At 34.9% G+C, this 17361-nt stretch overlaps 1 protein-coding gene across 2 annotated transcripts; it reads left to right on the top strand.

Annotated features, from left to right (window-relative positions):
• Positions 1-11524: 11524 nt before the first annotated feature.
• Positions 11525-16657, top strand: LOC126732874 (ribonuclease III domain-containing protein RNC1, chloroplastic). Of its 2 annotated transcripts, XM_050435922.1 has the most exons (5): positions 11527-12542; positions 14401-14605; positions 15115-15315; positions 15921-16007; positions 16163-16657. In XM_050435922.1, exons 1-5 carry the CDS (start codon positions 11725-11727, stop codon positions 16481-16483), a joined length of 1632 nt encoding a protein of 543 aa, XP_050291879.1. In that variant the 5' UTR covers positions 11527-11724; the 3' UTR covers positions 16484-16657. The 2 variants fall into 2 exon arrangements, with proteins under 2 accessions (XP_050291880.1, XP_050291879.1); XM_050435923.1 differs by lacking the exon at positions 15115-15315 and having other exon boundaries at positions 11525-12542.
• Positions 16658-17361: the final 704 nt, after the last annotated feature.

Raw genomic sequence — 17361 nt, 5'->3', positions numbered from 1 at the left:
ACTACTAATAACAGGATTCTTTGTTTGGGTTCTATTATTTTGCGTACTAATATATTCTCACACAAATTCTTAAACTCTCTAAAATACCCCTATGTTTTAGTTAAGTAATTTTAAATTTAAAAATACAAATTGGTTAAAAGTGTAATTTACTATTTTTAAAAAGTTCTTAAATTTTAGGCATTTTCCTTTCTCTTCTCCAATCTAATTTAACATTTTTTATTTTAAATTCAAAATTTCAAACTCTTATCAACTCAAACATAGAGAAAGATCCTAAAAATTAGGATATTATCTTTATTTCACTTTTAAACATTATTCCACGTTATTAGGGGTGTGCAGAAAACCCACCGACCCACCAAACCCGACCCGACCCGCCGGGTTGGGTCGGTTTTTAAGGCTTGGTGGGTTGGGTTGGGTTACAAAAAAAAATTTTATGGCGGGTTGGGTTGGGTTTGGGTCATAAAATTACAAACCCGCCAAACCCAACCCGACCCACCCATATTTAATATATATTTAAAATATATTTTTATATTTAATAATTTTTTTTAAATCAATTGTAGGACACTTATATATATATATATAATATTTAATAATTAAAAAAAACAGTTGTAGAGCAGCATTTCCTTAGTTTCTCCTACTAATACTAATTTAATATATATATATATATATTAAATATATTATATAATTAATAAATTTTTTTAAATAGCCAGTTCTTCCTATCCTATATAAAAGCCAATTAGTTCACACAAATCCTAATAAATTACTATTGTTATTTAGTCATTAATGTTGTTTGCCTTTAAGGAGTTACATTGATACTAATCTTTAGGTTTTTTTAATATTTTAATATTTTTTTTCTACTCAATTTAATAATAATAATAAAAAATTTCAAACCCATGGGTTCAACCCAACCCATGTGGGTTGGGTTGGGTTGGGTTGGGTTTTTTTTTACCCACCATGGTGGGTTGGGTCAAAAACTCCCCTCAACCCGACCCAGCCCGACCCATGCACACCCCTACACGTTATCTTACCTCTTTTTTAAATTTAAAAAATAAAAAAACTCACAATAACTAATTAGACAAAAACAAAAAAACAAAAAACTTACATATGTTAAGATCCTAAGAATCAAGATACTATCTCTATCTCACCTTTAAACATTATGACATTAAACCCAAAATAAATAAATAAAAAAGAACCTCATCGCACGTGCTGAGATGAGGCTAGTACTATTTATAACAGGATTTCTATCTCTTTGATCTGGACTTTTCTACTGGTCAAAAATACCCCATCCAGTAATTAATGACTTCTCCTACAAATATTTTAGGATTAGGGTCAATAACGTCACACTTTTCCCCATAAATTTTTTTTCTTGAACTGGATTTTTATGTGGTTAAAAAAATCCTTGGAGCCTATGTTTAATATGGACAAAATTGGGGACAACTTGGTAAAAATACATCTCCAACTCTATTTAAAACATTACCTACTGTAAGGTCACAATTTGATTCCCAAACCCAAAGGATGAATGAACTTAAGCCCAAAGAGCCCAATACAATAAATTTGTAAAGAGTGAGTTGGAAAACTAGGCTTTAATGAACCAAGCAACAAGTAAAGTAAATCCAGATGGGAAGAAAATGAAGATAAACTGATTTAATCTAAAGAAAATCATCCTTGGCACGATCCGAGAAGATTAGTTCTTATATATTTCTGCTCTAGTTTGATTACAAGTTCAACTCTTGATTGCTACAGTGTTTTTCTTTCAATTTCTCGATCTCTTTTCCTCAGGGTCTTCTTTCTCTTTTATACTGTCTTCCTTCTCTCCTCTTTACCCTCCACGTGTAGGGTAGATTAATGGTGTTGATCCTTGTCCCATCAACCCCTTCTTGAAATCTCTGGTGGTAGCTATAAGGCTAAAAATTACTGTTCAGATATCACCTCTACATAATGCGGTTAGTTGGTTAGGTGCAAAGTATTCAATGCGGTGGTAGCAGCTTTCTCTTTAGATATTTTAGGACTTCCCTCTATCCTATGCTTCTGTGATGCTTATCCGCATCAATAGAATCTCCTGGAACGTTGCCCTATGTGGTAGACCACCCCTTCGAACCTCGGCTTTGATTAGCCAAGGAGACATTTGTCCTCAGACCATCCTCATGGACTCTTATAATCAAAACTAACCTCTTTACATACTAACACGGACTCCCCTGATAATGTTCACCCCTCCTCGGATCACTTCATGTCCCAGGATTGGGCCCCCGGCCCAATATATACATAGATGTATATTGTTGGGCTTAACACCCCTACACCCACAAAATAGGATCACTCTCCTAATAACCCATGTCTTCAAAACAACTCTACTTATCAAAAAATAAAATCCCGGTCTACTTTGTATATTTCCTTCAAACCACGTTTCACCTTTTATTTTCCCTTCTTTTTTACTTTATCAAGACTTATCGGTTTCTTTTTTTAATTTATGGTTTCCTTACTTCCTAATTTCATGTTTTTGTTTTGTTTTATTTTTTAAATTTTCAGTTTCATTAATCCCTAATCTCACGTTTTCCCTTCATTCCACTCATTTGTTTTCCCTTCTTTTAAATTTTTAACTTTTCAAAATTTTCAACCCACTTTATTATAATATTGTTACTGAATTCTAAACTAACTGAAAATTTTGTTTTGGGTAAATTGCAAATTATACCTCTAAAGTTTGGGGATGATTGAATTTTACCCCCTGATGTTTGGGGGTTTTTGGATTTTAGCCCTTAAAGTTTGGAGGTTTTTGAATTGTACACCCTAAAGTTTCATAATTTTGGGATGTAAAATCTAAAAACTCACAAACTTTAAGAGGTAAAATCTAAATTTTGAAACGTTAGGGTGTAAAATCAAAACACTCCAAATTTCAGGGGATAAAATTCAAATTCTGAAATTTCAGGGTGTAAAATCCAATCACCACTAAATTTAGGGGTGCAATTTGCAATTAACCCTTTTCTCTTCTTTCTCCCCCTCTTTCATCTATGTACTCCTTATTCCTTATCCTTTCCCTTAAAATCAAGCACTTAACTAAATAGTTTGGAATTTGGATAACTACCTTCGAAATTCCAAATTCAAATTTTAAAATTTTAAAACACTTGGAGGTTTATAACCACAATAGGATAGGATCCCCCCCCCCCCCTCTTAAATAAGATTCCCCCACCAGGCTAATGGATTTAGCATTGGAAAACAAAAAAGATTTCCCACACTCCTAACTCATGCGCGCCCAGTAATTGTTTTTATTTTTCTTTTGCTCTTTTGACTTACCTTAGGGTGTGTTTGTTTAGAGATGAAATAAGGTGGATGGAAAACTTTGGAGAGAAAATGGGAAGGAAATCTTTTTTGGTGAGTGTTTGGTTGGAAAACACCCGAGCCCCACCAAAATGTTTTCTCTCCAAAATGGAGAGAAAACTGAGTGGGAAGAATTTAATAGGTAAATGACGAAAATGTCCATGTGCAAGTGCTTGTACAATCCGTTGCTCCTTTCTTTCTTTTTTTGGTCTGGTCTGTACAACATGTTGCCTCTTGCCCTCTTCTTTCTTTCTTTCTTTTTATTTTATTTTTTTTTTGTTTTTTTTTTTAGACATGAATTTTTTCTAGATATGATTTTTATTTCCCAATAAATTTGGATGATTGCTTTTTATTTTTTTTTGTCACTTTTTTTGTTGTTTTAATAGGACATTATTTTATAACAAGGGTATATGAGTAAATTTACACAAACACATTTTTTTCATCCCTCCACTTTTCCACTCTCAACCAAACAAAAAGGAGAGAAATTAAAATATTTTCTATCATTTCACTTTTCCACCCTCCCACCATTTTCTATCCTCTCATTTTTCCACTCCTCCAACCAAACGAACCCTTAGTTTAATTTGTTTGTTGTGACTCATCTAACTTGAATTTTTTTTTTTTTTTTTTTTTTTTGAGAAACAAACACACACATACAGAGGGGAAAATGAAAGGGGTTCTAACACAAAGACATACCACAACTGCACTCAAAAGCTATAGTAACTTTTATTCTAGCAATTTTCTTTGTTTAGAATATAAATTTTACAAATTAATTAAGCAGGCCATTGTATATCAGGTTTAAACAGTTTCCCATTTGTTTTGGGGATCAGAATCTTCATATGAGGGTTCAAGTAACAAAAATCAAATAAATCTTCAAATTTCTTTTGTTTTCCGTTTCCCATATTTTCCCATACTCAAATGGTGGCTTTGGTAATCCCATATGCATACATGAACTATAAATTCAATTTATGGAGGTTTTTTGTAGTTTTGACTGTGATCATACCTCCAATCAATCCAACACTCAAAGTTTTGTCCTTTAAAAAAAAAAAAAAAAGCCTATGAACACGCACAACGTGCGTGCATTAAGGCATGTGTGTGTATACACGTATACACTTTAACACATACACTAACAACTAGCAAGTAGCAGAGAAAGCAGTGTTCTCAAATAGAATTTGTAACATAATATTATTTATTATTATTAAAATTAGTATTATTTTCAAGTTATTTAGGCAGGGGTGGAGCTACATTGCTACCCTTCTCCCCCCCCCCCCCCCTCCCCCCCAAATTTTTTTTTTCTCCTACAACCATACTAGTAATAGGATATAGCCCTCCCAAAAAATTAGAACCCCCCCCCCCCCCAAATTTTTTTTCTCCTACAACTATACTAGTAATAGGATATAGCCCTCCCAAAAAATTTGAACCCTCCCCCCCCCCCCCCCCCCTCCCCCCAAAAAAAATTATTTCTAAGATTTCTAGTTAGTCCAATGGATTTCTAGTTGGCCTCATCAATTGTCCAAAACTTTATTACTAGTCCACCCCAATTATTCCTAAGATTTATAGTTAGTCCAAAAGATAATAACTAATAGTTGATCTTCTCAATTGTCCCAAAAATTTATAATTAATCCAATGGATAATAACTCACTCTCTAGCATCATTGGCAATGACAACCCATTTCTCAACATAATTTCAATTTTTTTTTTTCATCTTTCTCAACTCTAGGAAGGTACCTAAGGAGTTTTGTTACAGCTGCTGCTAGTGCCAACCCATTGCTCCATTTTCTTTCTTCTCAACACAAAAACTCTCATCTCAACCAAAACTATTAATCCTTTTTTTTTTCTAGGTGCAACATCATCTTCTTGACTCTTTGCTAAAGTGAATATGCAAGGGCGCATTTTCTTCTCTCTCTCTCTCTCTCATCATTATTCTTTTAACATTAGTATTATTTTTGTTTCTTTCTTTTGCCATTGTGTGTGTGTTGATATGCATATGGGTGTTTAAGATTTTGTTGTTCACTTTTTTTTGTATTGCTATCTTTATTCCATGAAAGATTGTTAGGCATAATTTTGATGCGAAATGTTCTTTTATTGGATTTTTTTTTTTTTTTTGGTATTTGTCTATAATAAACTATATAATTTTTTTCCGTTCATTAATATTTAAGAATATAATAATATATCAAAGTTAATAATTTTGTATTCAATATGAACTATGGTTAATGTATTAATACTATAATTCGCCCCCCAAGTAAAATTTCATGGCTACGCCACTGTATTTGGGAGTCTAGTATTTCTTTTTTTAAATCCATTCATAAACACAATTTTAAGTGTTAAATTCGTATTTTTAAAACATGATTTCACTTATGTAGGGGTGATAGGCCTAGGAGTACATATCCATGTATATATTGGGCCGGGGGCCCAATCCAAGGACATTAAGTAGTCCGAGGACGAGTAAATACTTTCATGAGAATCTGTGTTAGTAAGTGAAGAAGTGAAGTAAGATCATAATCATCCAAAAAGGTGGTCCGAGGAGGAATATATCCTCGGCTATGCAAAGCTAAGGTCGGAAGGTACAGTCTGACATCAAAAGCAACGTTCCGGACAATTCCATTGATGAGGATAAGTATCAAGAAGGAACAAGATATAGGGAGGCTATGAAATATCTAAAGGGAAAGCTGCTACCACCGCATTAAAAACTCTGCAACTAACTCTCTGGCCGCATCAATGATAAAGTAATACCTGAATAGTAACTTTCAACCTTGCAGCTACCAAAGATTTCAGGAAGGTGCTGATGGGACAATAATCAACACCAACGATCTGATCTGCACGTGGAAGGTGGAGATAGTATAAAATGGGAGAGAGACCCTAAGAGCAAGGGATCAAGAAGTTGAGAGCAAAACACTGTAGCAATCAAGAACTGAACTTGTAATCAAACTTGAGAATCAATATATAAGAACTAATCTCATTGGACTATGTCGAGGATAATTTTCTTTAGATTAAACTAGTCTACTTACATTTTCTTATCACCTGGATTCACTTTACTTGTTGTCTAACTCACTAAAGCCCGGTTTTCCAACCTACTCTCTACAAATTCATTGTATTGGGCTCTTTGGGCCTAAGTTCTCACATCCTTTGGGTTAGGGACCCAAATCTGGTCCTTACAACTTAAATCATGTTTTCAAAACACAACAATTTCAATATTTTAAAGTATTGAAATTGTTTCTATCTTGTATAAAAAAATAAAAAAAAAATTATTGAAATTGTGTTTTTGAAAACAAGATAGTAAGAAAAGAAAAAAAGCTAATAAATCACATTTCAAAACAATACTCATTTAAATAAAAGTTCTAATGATGGGTTTCAATTAGCTCAACTAGTAAAGTTTCTGATGATTGTATAAGAGACCTGGAATTCAATCCTCGCCTACAACAAAAACTTATTGATGTCTTAGTCTGACAATAAAGAGAAACTGATTGGTGTCTTAGTTTGACAATAAAAAACTATCATTAGAAATGGACGCCATAGGTTGAAACTCTTTCTCTAAAAAAAAAAAAAAAGGGCTCTAATGGAGTACAACTCAGATACATCAAACCCAAAGAAATAACATCAAGAGGTGGACATATAAAGAAGACAAGGTCATCAGACAGTTTGCGTCCTTTCTTTTTCTAAGGCATCAGCCACTAACTTAGCTTCTAAGAAGTAAGAACAGTGTGCATTAGGTGTGTTCACCAAACTGCACTAAAACTGCCTACAAAAGGGCATAATCGCACCATACCGCAAGTAACAGTGCACCGCATGGTGCAGTGCAGTTTGCGGTTTTATAATAAAAAAACCGCACCGCACCACACCCTCTCTATATATTAATATATTTATTTATTTTTAATATTAAATATATTATTAATAGTTTAATAACCCTAGTTAAAAAAAAAAACAAAAAACAAAAAAAAAAAAAAAAAAATTTGATAACCCTAGCAAGTGTTGATTAAGAAGGTCAACCCAAAATAAAGAAAAACTAGCTCAATAGTTTAAAACTTGGCCCAAAACAAAGGGAAAAATTAGTTTTTGGCTGGGTAGGAAAAACCCAAAATTTGAAAAATATATTGACTTCAAACCGTTCAAACCATATCTTATACATAACACCGTACATGTGACCGCAAAAATAAGGTATGGTGCAGTTATGGTTTTAGCTAAATCGCACCGCAAAGTGCGGTGCTAAAAATGGCCCAAAACCACACTACACCACACTGCGAACACTCCTATTGTGCATGTTCCATGGTTGATTCCTCCTAAGTCCTAACCAAGTATTCTTTTCACTCATTCCAAGCAAGAACATACATCTTCACATTAAATCATAATGAAATTCGATGTAACTACACAGCGTAGAACATAAGTTCACACCCTAAAACTTCCTTTTTATTCAGCAAAAAAAACAAGTTCCGATTAAAAAGAAGAAGTGGCCATAGCTTCTCTTTAGCCACGTTCTTAGCCTAGTAGAAGAAATGAAGGCTATGGTACTTAGGGTGTGTCTGCACATGTGAACATGTGATCGATGTCTATTTGATGTACGCATCTGCAATTATTCATTCGTTCTTAATGTCAAATATCTCAGCAAAAGTACAAATTAAATTAACTTTGGAATCCCATGCAAATGCCGTAACCGTTTGTTTCTATGGAAATTGGAAAACTTTTTGTGAAGATAGGTTTTTTTTTTTTTTTTTTTTGGCGCTTTTTAGTGTTTTGGTAGCATAAAAAAAAATGAATTAAATGAAAACTATTTTTGGTCAACATAAAAAGTATAACTTATTTTTTAGAGATTGCTTTCTACTTCTTTTTTTTTTTTTTTTTTTTAGAAAACAACTTTATCTCATGGAAAGCTAAATAAGAGAAGTTACAAAATCGTTTTCTAACTCATTTAAGATTACATTGCTTTCATTATAAGTGGTATTTATGTTTGGCATCATTTGAAAATTTTCTCTTTTCACATTGAATGTTTATTTTTTGAGTCTTTCAAAATGTATGCATTTGGGAGTAATTATATAATACTCTGAAAGTACAATAATGTAGTGTTTTCTACTCTCACATAATATTGGACTTCAATAATTAAATTCATAATAGGATTCACCATTCATTAAGAAGAAAAGACTACCTCATGGCTACACTTCAAGAGAGTATCCAATTATTTTATTGTTTTTGGTGGTATTTAGCATTTTTTGCCTCTCTTTCCGCAATGATTTTTCAATCTTTTTACTTGCAAATATTATGTCAAAAGGGTTTGGCTTGCATTTAGTGTACATATTTTTGGCCTGTGTTCATATTGTGTCCTATTTAATGCATTAGAACAATGGACAAAAAGCTTTGTCCATGTCCAAATGCGACTGTGATAAACTAGGAGGGAAAAAAAAATAAGTGAAGAGGAAGTAGCCAAATGGATAGAGGGGAAAAATTAAAGTGGAGGGAGAGAGAGAGAGGAAGAGAGAGAGAGGGTTGGATGAGGGGGAAGAGAAAGAATAATGGAATTTGAATTTGCTTTAGGACAAAAAATATATTTAAAAATAAAATAAAATTCAGATCTTGGAGAGTTGAATTTCATGACTTCAACATTTGAATTCCTCATATTCAATTATTCATAATTTTCCCATTTGAAATCTCTAACTTAATTGTTTCATTATCACAAATTTAGACAAAATTTAACTCCAAATCAGTTTGGAGTTATCTTCTCTAACCTTTTGACAATTTATAAATTTATTAATGTTTATTTAAGCATATTATATAACTTATTAAAAAAATCCCATAAAAAAACGAGTTGGAGAAAGATAGCTCTCCACAGTCCACACCGGTTTTAAGCTAAACTTTTTTTAACTACCCATTGCCGCTTCACAAGCTATTAAATTTTCTTTTTCGATGGGACACATGCTGTTAAATGGCCTTTTAAAGTAGTTTTTAACAAATCTGGTTATAAAACGAACTTATATAAAAGAACTACCACATATGTTACCTTTTTTTTTGGTTTTCTCGTCAACTGTCATTGTTGTTGGCATTGTTACAGGCGGTGTTGCATTTGAATGAGTGAGCTCGGTGATTCAGGTGACCCGAGTAAGTAGCAACGGGCGCCATTGCCTTGCTGGGAGATGCAATTGCCGATGTTGCGGTGCTGGGCTGGTAGTGATGGTGACCCATGGCCTGCATGTTTGTGAGGGTGATTTTGCTGTCAGTCGTTAGTAAGGATTTATTTATTTTTTTTTTTTAGGAAAATGCAAAGGATAGTATGGGGTACAGAAATTTAATAAGATAATAGTGCCACGTGTCATACCCATAATCAAGGAGGCCATTATCGTGCCAAGGAGTCCATACACTTGAAAAGTACAACCAGAGGCGGGCCACACTGTCGAGGAAAAACTTCAGAAAGGGGGTTAGTCCTGACGTGATTGGAGAGATGGTAGCTGCCACCACATTTATTGCGCCTCACCAAACCTTTTGGCCGCATTTATGTGGAGAAGACCTTTGAACAGTACTGTCTTGATTACCACAACTCACAGAAGATTGGGGAAGGCGTTTGATGGGACAAGCACTCGAGTAGTAGCCTGCATAATCAACAAATGAAGGGTTAGGATCAGCCAAAAGAGGATATATAATATGAGAGATCCTCTAGGGATAGGGGGATTGGGAATCTGTAGATAAAACACTGTAGTAACAAGAATTGAAATTGTATTCAAGTCTAAAAGAAATATATTCAAGGACTACTCTCTTCGGATTTTGCTGAGGAAGGATTTCTTTGCATAGAGTTTGTTTTTCTTTACTTTCTTACCATCTTTAATCCACTGTGCGCGTTGTTCGATCCATTGAAGCCTAGTTTTTAAGCCCACTCTCTACAAATTTATTGTGTTGGACTCTTTGGGCCCTAATCCAGCAACTTCTTGGGCTTCGGATCCAAACCACGCCCTTATAGATAGTTTTGTTAGTTTAATTAAGAGGATGTTGTACGTGAACAACCTTGCAGCTTAATTGATTGACATTATTTAGTGCTTCTAGCAAAAACATTCAAAATTCAAATTTATGTAAAAAAAGAAAAAATAATCTTGTTTTTATAAATCTTTAATTTGTAGATGTCAATAGTAGGACTGTCCAATCCAATCCGTGATTCAGTTGGCAGCGAGTTGGCTTCAAGATCACTCAATTTATGGTGGGCATTATCACGATAAGAGAATAATATGTATAGGATTCACCACTCCCCCAATGAAAACATAATATAATAAAATTGATGACTAATATGATTTTAATTTTTAAATGGAAACCTAACATGATGAATGAAAATGAAAGGATACACGATGAGTATGATCATGACATGAGATAATATACAAAATGATTTTTAAGATGTGATGAACATATTTCTCTTGAGAAAAAAAAAAAATTCTCATTTTGAGAGCTAAAGCTTTCTTTGACTATGATACATGATATATGATTTGAAAGATGATGCCATGACATTAGATTGAATGTATGTTTATGTGTAACATGATATAGTCATTAAATCCTTGAAGATAGAGTTTAGAGTTGGGTAGAATGAATGTCTAATACTTTCTCATTTTGTAACCTAGCCTCCAGCCTTAGATTTTGGCTTCTAAACTTTTCTTTAGCTATGTAAATTTTTGTTTTTTAGATTGTGAATAGGACCAGAAGCCATGTAAATTTCGGTTTTAGTTTTGTTCTTAAACAATGATGTAATTTCAAATATGACAACTTTATTGGATAAAACTATCATTTAGAGAATTTAACATCATAAGCTAAGTAATCATTTTTAGGATTTACTATCCTTTTTTTCTTAGATACGATAGAATTTCAATCTATAGCATCTTTTCCATGATAATTGATTTTTATTATTAAATAATGAAATCAATTGGTTTTTTGTGTAGTCTCGTATTCCACGACAAAAAACTCTATCAATTTTTTATTATTATAGAAAAATAAGAGATTTTATTAATTTAACTAATTAGAACTCACACATTACTCCTCTCTAATATGTGGTTCTCATGTTGCTCCAAGATCAAACTCTCTAGGACGGCACCGTTATAAATAAACGACAGACCGTCTAACGAACTCATCCATCAACAAAATCCCGTTGACTTTTTTGCTACTGCCGCTAACATTACGAAACGGCGTCGTTTACATCACCCAAACTGTCACCGTGCATCGTCCAAAATATCTTATACCGGAGCTACCCTTATGCCACTCTTTCTATTATCTCCCACATCTTATCCACCACTCTCACAAAACCCCTCAAAACCCTGCTTCACGAAAACACAAAAACCCCCTCACTCCTCCTTTCAATGCCAAACCAAATTCAAACCCAATCTCCCATACCCCATTTCTCATATCTTCAAACTCCTTAATTAATGCTCAGCTCCCAACTTCAACTCCACACTTTCACTCCCTACTGATGGAACTTTCTTCTTCCTTCATACACTTCCCAAACCCATCCACATCCTCACCTTGTAACCATTACTCTTTCTCATCTTCCTTCTCTCCATTTCCCATCCAAATCCACACAAAAACTCTCAAATTCACAAACCCCACTTGCCCAAATCACCGTATCTTCGCTGTCGCGGTAGACCCACAAGGGCCACAACAAGAGCTCCCCAAAAACAGTCCCCAGAGACTCCTCAGAGAGCTAGCTGAGCGTAAAAGAGGCACTGCTCCGAAGAAAAAGTTTCCGCCTAAGAAATTCATACTGAGACCCCCATTAGATGACAAGAGATTAGCGGAGAGGTTCCTCAATAGCCCTCAACTCTCTCTCAAAGCCTTTCCATTGTTGAGTTCTTGCTTGCCGTCTTCGCGTCTTAACAATGCTGACAAGACTTGGATGGATGAGTACTTGCTCGAGGCAAAGCAAGCTCTCGGGTACCCTCTGGAGCCCTCGGAAAATTTCGGGGATGATAACCCGGCGAAACAGTTTGATACATTGTTGTATTTGGCGTTTCAGCACCCCACGGGTGAGAGGACGAGGGCGCGGCACGTGAGGTCTGGGCACACCAGGTTGCTGTTCTTGGGGCAGTATGTGCTTGAATTGGCGCTTGCTGAGTTCTTTTTGCAAAGGTATCCGAGGGAATCGCCGGGTCCGATGAGAGAAAGGGTGTATGCGTTGATTGGGAAGAAGCACCTGCCCAAGTGGATTAAAGCTGCGAGCTTGCAGAATTTGGTGTTTCCATTTGATGATATGGATAAGTTGAAGAGGATGGAGCGCGAGCCGCCTGTGAAGTAAGTTACATTCTGTTCTTTAATCTGGTTTAAATTCTTGGACTTAGAATAGAATGATTGAACAATTTGGTAGTTAATTGAGTAGATGTCTAATGGAAGAACAGAAATTTTAGTTTGGAATTGAAACATGTGGGCAAGATGTTTTTCAGTAATGGGTATTATGGTATTGAACATGGCTTGCGGTGCGTCTGATTGCTCCTCGACTGAATGATAATTCTGATGGAGGTTGAGTGTCATTGGCTAGAATTACCAAGATATTTACTTTTAATGGTCTTCTGTTAGTTATTGCTCCATTGATGTGTGCACCTTGTTATGGGGGGTGCTGATTAAGGTTGCTTATGTTAAAAATTCTTGCATGTTCTCTGGTTGCTAATGTTGTAAAATGCTTTATATGGATTTGTTGTCAACAAGGGGCAATGATATTTCACTTTATCAGTTCATATGTTGTTATACTTTTATCATAGAGAGAAATAACGTCTTTGGAAGAGAGCCCTTATGTCTTATTGTATAAACTTGCTCATTGAAATGAACCATTGACTTTGAAAATAGAAAAGCCATTTATGTGTGCACCAAGTTAATGACTGTAGCTAGGTTCAGAGATTATGTGCATTCCTGCCTTCCAACTTGGCATGCCTTTATTAAGTATGCTATGCATCCATTATCAAAAGATTCTCTATTCCATTTTTGTTTTCAATGCCAAGTGTCATGATTCTGCCCATTTTTGTCACCACTCATCATCCATTGGCTCTCACGTTTTATGCTATTCACCTATTCATGATGAACTCTCTTTCATCACACTGATGATGAAAGCTCTTGTTTCTCATCAGCACTAACTACTATGGATTTAGAGCTGAATGTTCTATTTGGCTAAGGAAGCCTTTGTCAATAGATTGGTAATGTTTGTGTAACTGCTTCTTTCAATTAGCCGCTGAGACTGTTTTCTGTGACATTGGACCAAATGTGACAAAAGTAATGCATCATGCACTTACCGATGGTGAGATGCTTTATGGTAGGGACTTGGTGCTTCACTGCTGAGGACTAGATCTATCAAATCAACAAAAGCCATCAGTGGGTGGGCAAAGAAAGTCTTATTGAAAAAGGAAAAGGGAAAGACACAGAATAAATATGCACAGTCCCTTTTCCAAGAATACAAATGACAAAGAGAGAACCTATGAAATCAACAAAAGACATCAATGGGATGCCACCCACTGCTTGTATCCAATCATACAAGGATTGCAATATAGAATCTTTTTTTTTTTTTTTTGATAGGTAATTGTAATATAGAATCTTTGATTACAAAATTAGGATGTTGAACTCCATCAAAGACCCTCTTGTTTCTTTCACTCCACAAATTCCACAACACATAACGGCATGGCTTGCCAAGCCTTAGCAGCTCTATGGCGATGAAGGAGTCCTCGTCAACACTCCATGAGTACTGATTTTTCCATCACCCAAACTATCCCAAACAATGTAAAGAAAAAAGACCAAAAATCTGTTGCCAAGGAGCTGTGAAGTAGTAGATGATCTATAGCACCTCTTTTACAAATACAACACCAATCTATTATCAATACATGCTTCTTGTGAAGATTATCAATAGTCAGGATCTTCAGTGCTAACCAATTAAAAAAATTGCACAAACCCATCCGAGGAACAACTTACCTTCCTGCGCTGGATCATAACTGCATCAACTATAACTTTGCTAATTTCTATTGTAAAATTATTTAGTGTAATGGATACGCTTAGTGTCATGAGAATTCGTAACTAACAGGCAGGACACTTTTTTTTGTTGATAAGTTAAGAAAATCATAATTGATGAGCAAAACACGTTTGAGTTCTAAATTTTTTATGTTACGAGCAGGTCTGTCTTCTGGGCTTTGTTTGGGGCAATATATTTGTGTTTTGGTATGCCAGAAGTATATCGTGTTCTTTTTGAAGTATTTGGCATGGACCCAGAAGCTGAGGACTGCCAACCAAGAGAACGAAGACAACTTGAAGATGTAGATTATGTCTCTGTTGAATTTGAAGGCAAAAAGCTCAGTTGGCAAGAGGTTGCAGCTTATAAGGCAAGCTCTAATTTGCTTTTCTGTGATTTGTTTATGATATTTCTCCATTAAATAGTAAACACAAGAATCTAGTTTTGTGCTCAGTGACACACTTGGCACACCCAAGCCTGACAAGCTTGACAGATTTAAATTTGGGACTAGCTGTTTTAGACTGGACAAATTTCTTGATTTGGATTTATCCAATAAAAAAAAGGTTTCTTGATTTGGATGTGTGGGGGACATTGTTTTTCGGATTGTAAAAGGGAAGTAATTTGTTGAGAGTCTAGTAGCTCAACTGGTACCTCCTGGTGTTTCCCACGGTGATGTCCAGGTTCAAATCCCCCCACCCCCAACCATTGAATTATCAAAATGTAAAAGGAAAGTAATTTTGCAGGCTAATTCTTGAGATCAGAAATTAAAGTGACTGTCTAGGTAGTATTTGCTTGCAGAATTTCAATGGATAGCGGAAATTTTAATCTTATCATTGTTGGAAGGAGTCCACTAGTAATTTTTTTCCCACCCCTTCACAGCCTCCAGAAGATGCTCTTTTTGCACACCCAAGGCTCTTCAGGGCTTGCGTTCCACCAGGCATGCATCGGTTTAGAGGCAATATATGGGATTATGAGAGCAGACCTCAAGTCATGCGAGCATTGGGATACCCCTTAAAAATGGAAGATAGAATCCCAGACATTACTAAAGCAAGGAACATTGAACTTGGACTTGGGCTACAGGTAGCTCTTTTGCTGCCTATCATTCTACTTTTCCTTTTCCTCCTCAAAACCACGTATTGTTATCACCTATTGATTGTAGCATATGTTGTAGTATCAAGAAAAGTTAGAAAAGAAAATTATGTAAACTCTAAGGGGTAGCACAATTGGATAGGGATCATATCTCATGAACTGGAGGTCATTAGTTTGAATCTCCCCTTATCCCTCTTCTTAGGATCAAAATTCACATATTAAGAAAAAAGTATTTTGTAAGCCAGCATGCTCGTAGATGAAATTGACTTGATTGGTGTCTTATATGTTGGTTTTCTTCTTTTATGATTATTACCATACTTTTTATTACACATGTAAAGTTCACTAGGGTACACTTGGTGCAGCATTTAGTTAACCAACCTGCTCCCAGACACCATGAACCCCAAATTATCAAGATTTGTTTATGAATTGGAATTGCTACTTGGTATCTTTTGATATATACAGTTTTGAAGTCTCCTTCATTTAATTTTCATATACATCCTTATATAAAATGTATATTTATTAATTGTCTGATATATGTGAAATTTTGCCTAGCCCTTGTCTCTTGACATGTCATTTAATTTCTCTCTGGAAAACAGCTTTGTTTTCTTCATCCATCAAAACACAAGTTTGAGCATCCTCGCTTTTGCTATGAGCGCCTAGAATATCTTGGGCAAAAGATCCAGGTAATAAAATTTTACTGCATTGGTGCAGCTGTTCTCTGGCCTCTTGATAGAGACAAATGCATTATTTCTCAATTTAAAAGCACAATCCAAATTTTGATTTCCCCTTAGCGTGGAAATAGGACATTTTGATAACTGTCTGTTTTTGCTTTCTTTAGGATCTTGTGATGGCTGAGAGGCTGTTGATGAAGCATTTAGATGCTCCTGGATTATGGCTACAGGAGAGGCACCGGCGTACTCTTATGAACAAGTTCTGCGGGAGGTATTTGAGGGACAAGCATCTCCATCGCTTTGTCATCTACGCTGAAGACGTTCAAGAGAAATACGAACACAATCGAAAAATGAGGAATCCAGCTACAACTGCAGTTCAACAATCCCTTCATGGGCTTTCATATGCTGTTTATGGGAAGCCTGATGTAAGACGCCTCATGTTTGAGGTATTTGATTTTGAGCAAATCCAACCTAAAGCTGTAGTATGAATCCAATGTAACATAAGGGTGAAAGTAATTTAATAATTCTCTTCAGCCTTTACCCTATTTACAAATTAGAGATAGACTTGCCACCAACTTTGTAGAAGATCCAGTTCGAATATATCTCAACGGGGTGATATAATTATAGTTTTTTGATAATGTTAGTTGATAAGGTTTCATTCATTGAACTTCCAGGATTGTTTCTTATGGGAAATGGAATTTTTCTGGCTGTGAAGCTGTTGATAAACCAATGCATCAAGTCAAAAGGTTGATCTGCATTCTAACTTACAAATGAAGTTAACTTATGATTTTTTTTTTTTTTTTTTTTGGGAAAATTACATTTTACCACTCTAAATAATACCATCAATTACACTTTGTACCAAATGTATTTTCATTTTTTGGATTAAAATCCAAATTTTAGGATACTGAATCTGAAAATTGAATACAAATCCTTAAACCAAACAAGTATTTCAAGAGTGGGTGTCACAAAAAATTGAAAATGAATACATAATACACCTACTTTTTTTCTTTAACCAAACACCGCTTAAACTTTTTTAATACATTTTTTACCCCCTAAACTTTGATCCTTGTTACACTTTGCACCTCGACATCAAGTTTGTTATTAACTTGGATGGAAAAATATAGCCTTATGTAAAAAGACTTAATTGCTATTCTCCTCAATCTCTTAAAAACAAAAGAGAATTATTTTTTATCACTCTAAATGATACTCTTGATTATATTTTACATTCTAGACTTTGAATTTCCGTCCAAGGTAACGTAAAACTTAATATTATAGTGCAAAGTGTAACAAAGATTATAGTTTAGGGTGTAAAAAATGAATTTGAAAAATTTAGAGTTACAAAGTGTATTATAGAGTATAATTTAGG

The sequence above is a fragment of the Quercus robur genome, chromosome 6 (genome assembly GCF_932294415.1).
Source record: "Quercus robur chromosome 6, dhQueRobu3.1, whole genome shotgun sequence".
Taxonomy (NCBI): Eukaryota; Viridiplantae; Streptophyta; class Magnoliopsida; order Fagales; family Fagaceae; genus Quercus; species Quercus robur.
The sequence above is the reverse complement of the archived record's forward strand: the minus strand, read 5'-3'. Positions and strand labels throughout refer to the sequence as shown.

What these genes read in the sequence shown, in the direction of transcription:
- LOC126732874 (XM_050435922.1), top strand. Translation starts at nt 11,725, where the DNA reads ATGGAACTTTCTTCTTCCTTCATACACTTCCCAAACCCATCCACATCC. An exon ending in GAGCGCGAGCCGCCTGTGAA is followed by an intron (nt 12,543 to 14,400) that starts GTAAGTTACATT and finishes TGTTACGAGCAG; the next exon opens with GTCTGTCTTCTGGGCTTTGT. An exon ending in AACTTGGACTTGGGCTACAG is followed by an intron (nt 15,316 to 15,920) that starts GTAGCTCTTTTG and finishes TCTGGAAAACAG; the next exon opens with CTTTGTTTTCTTCATCCATC.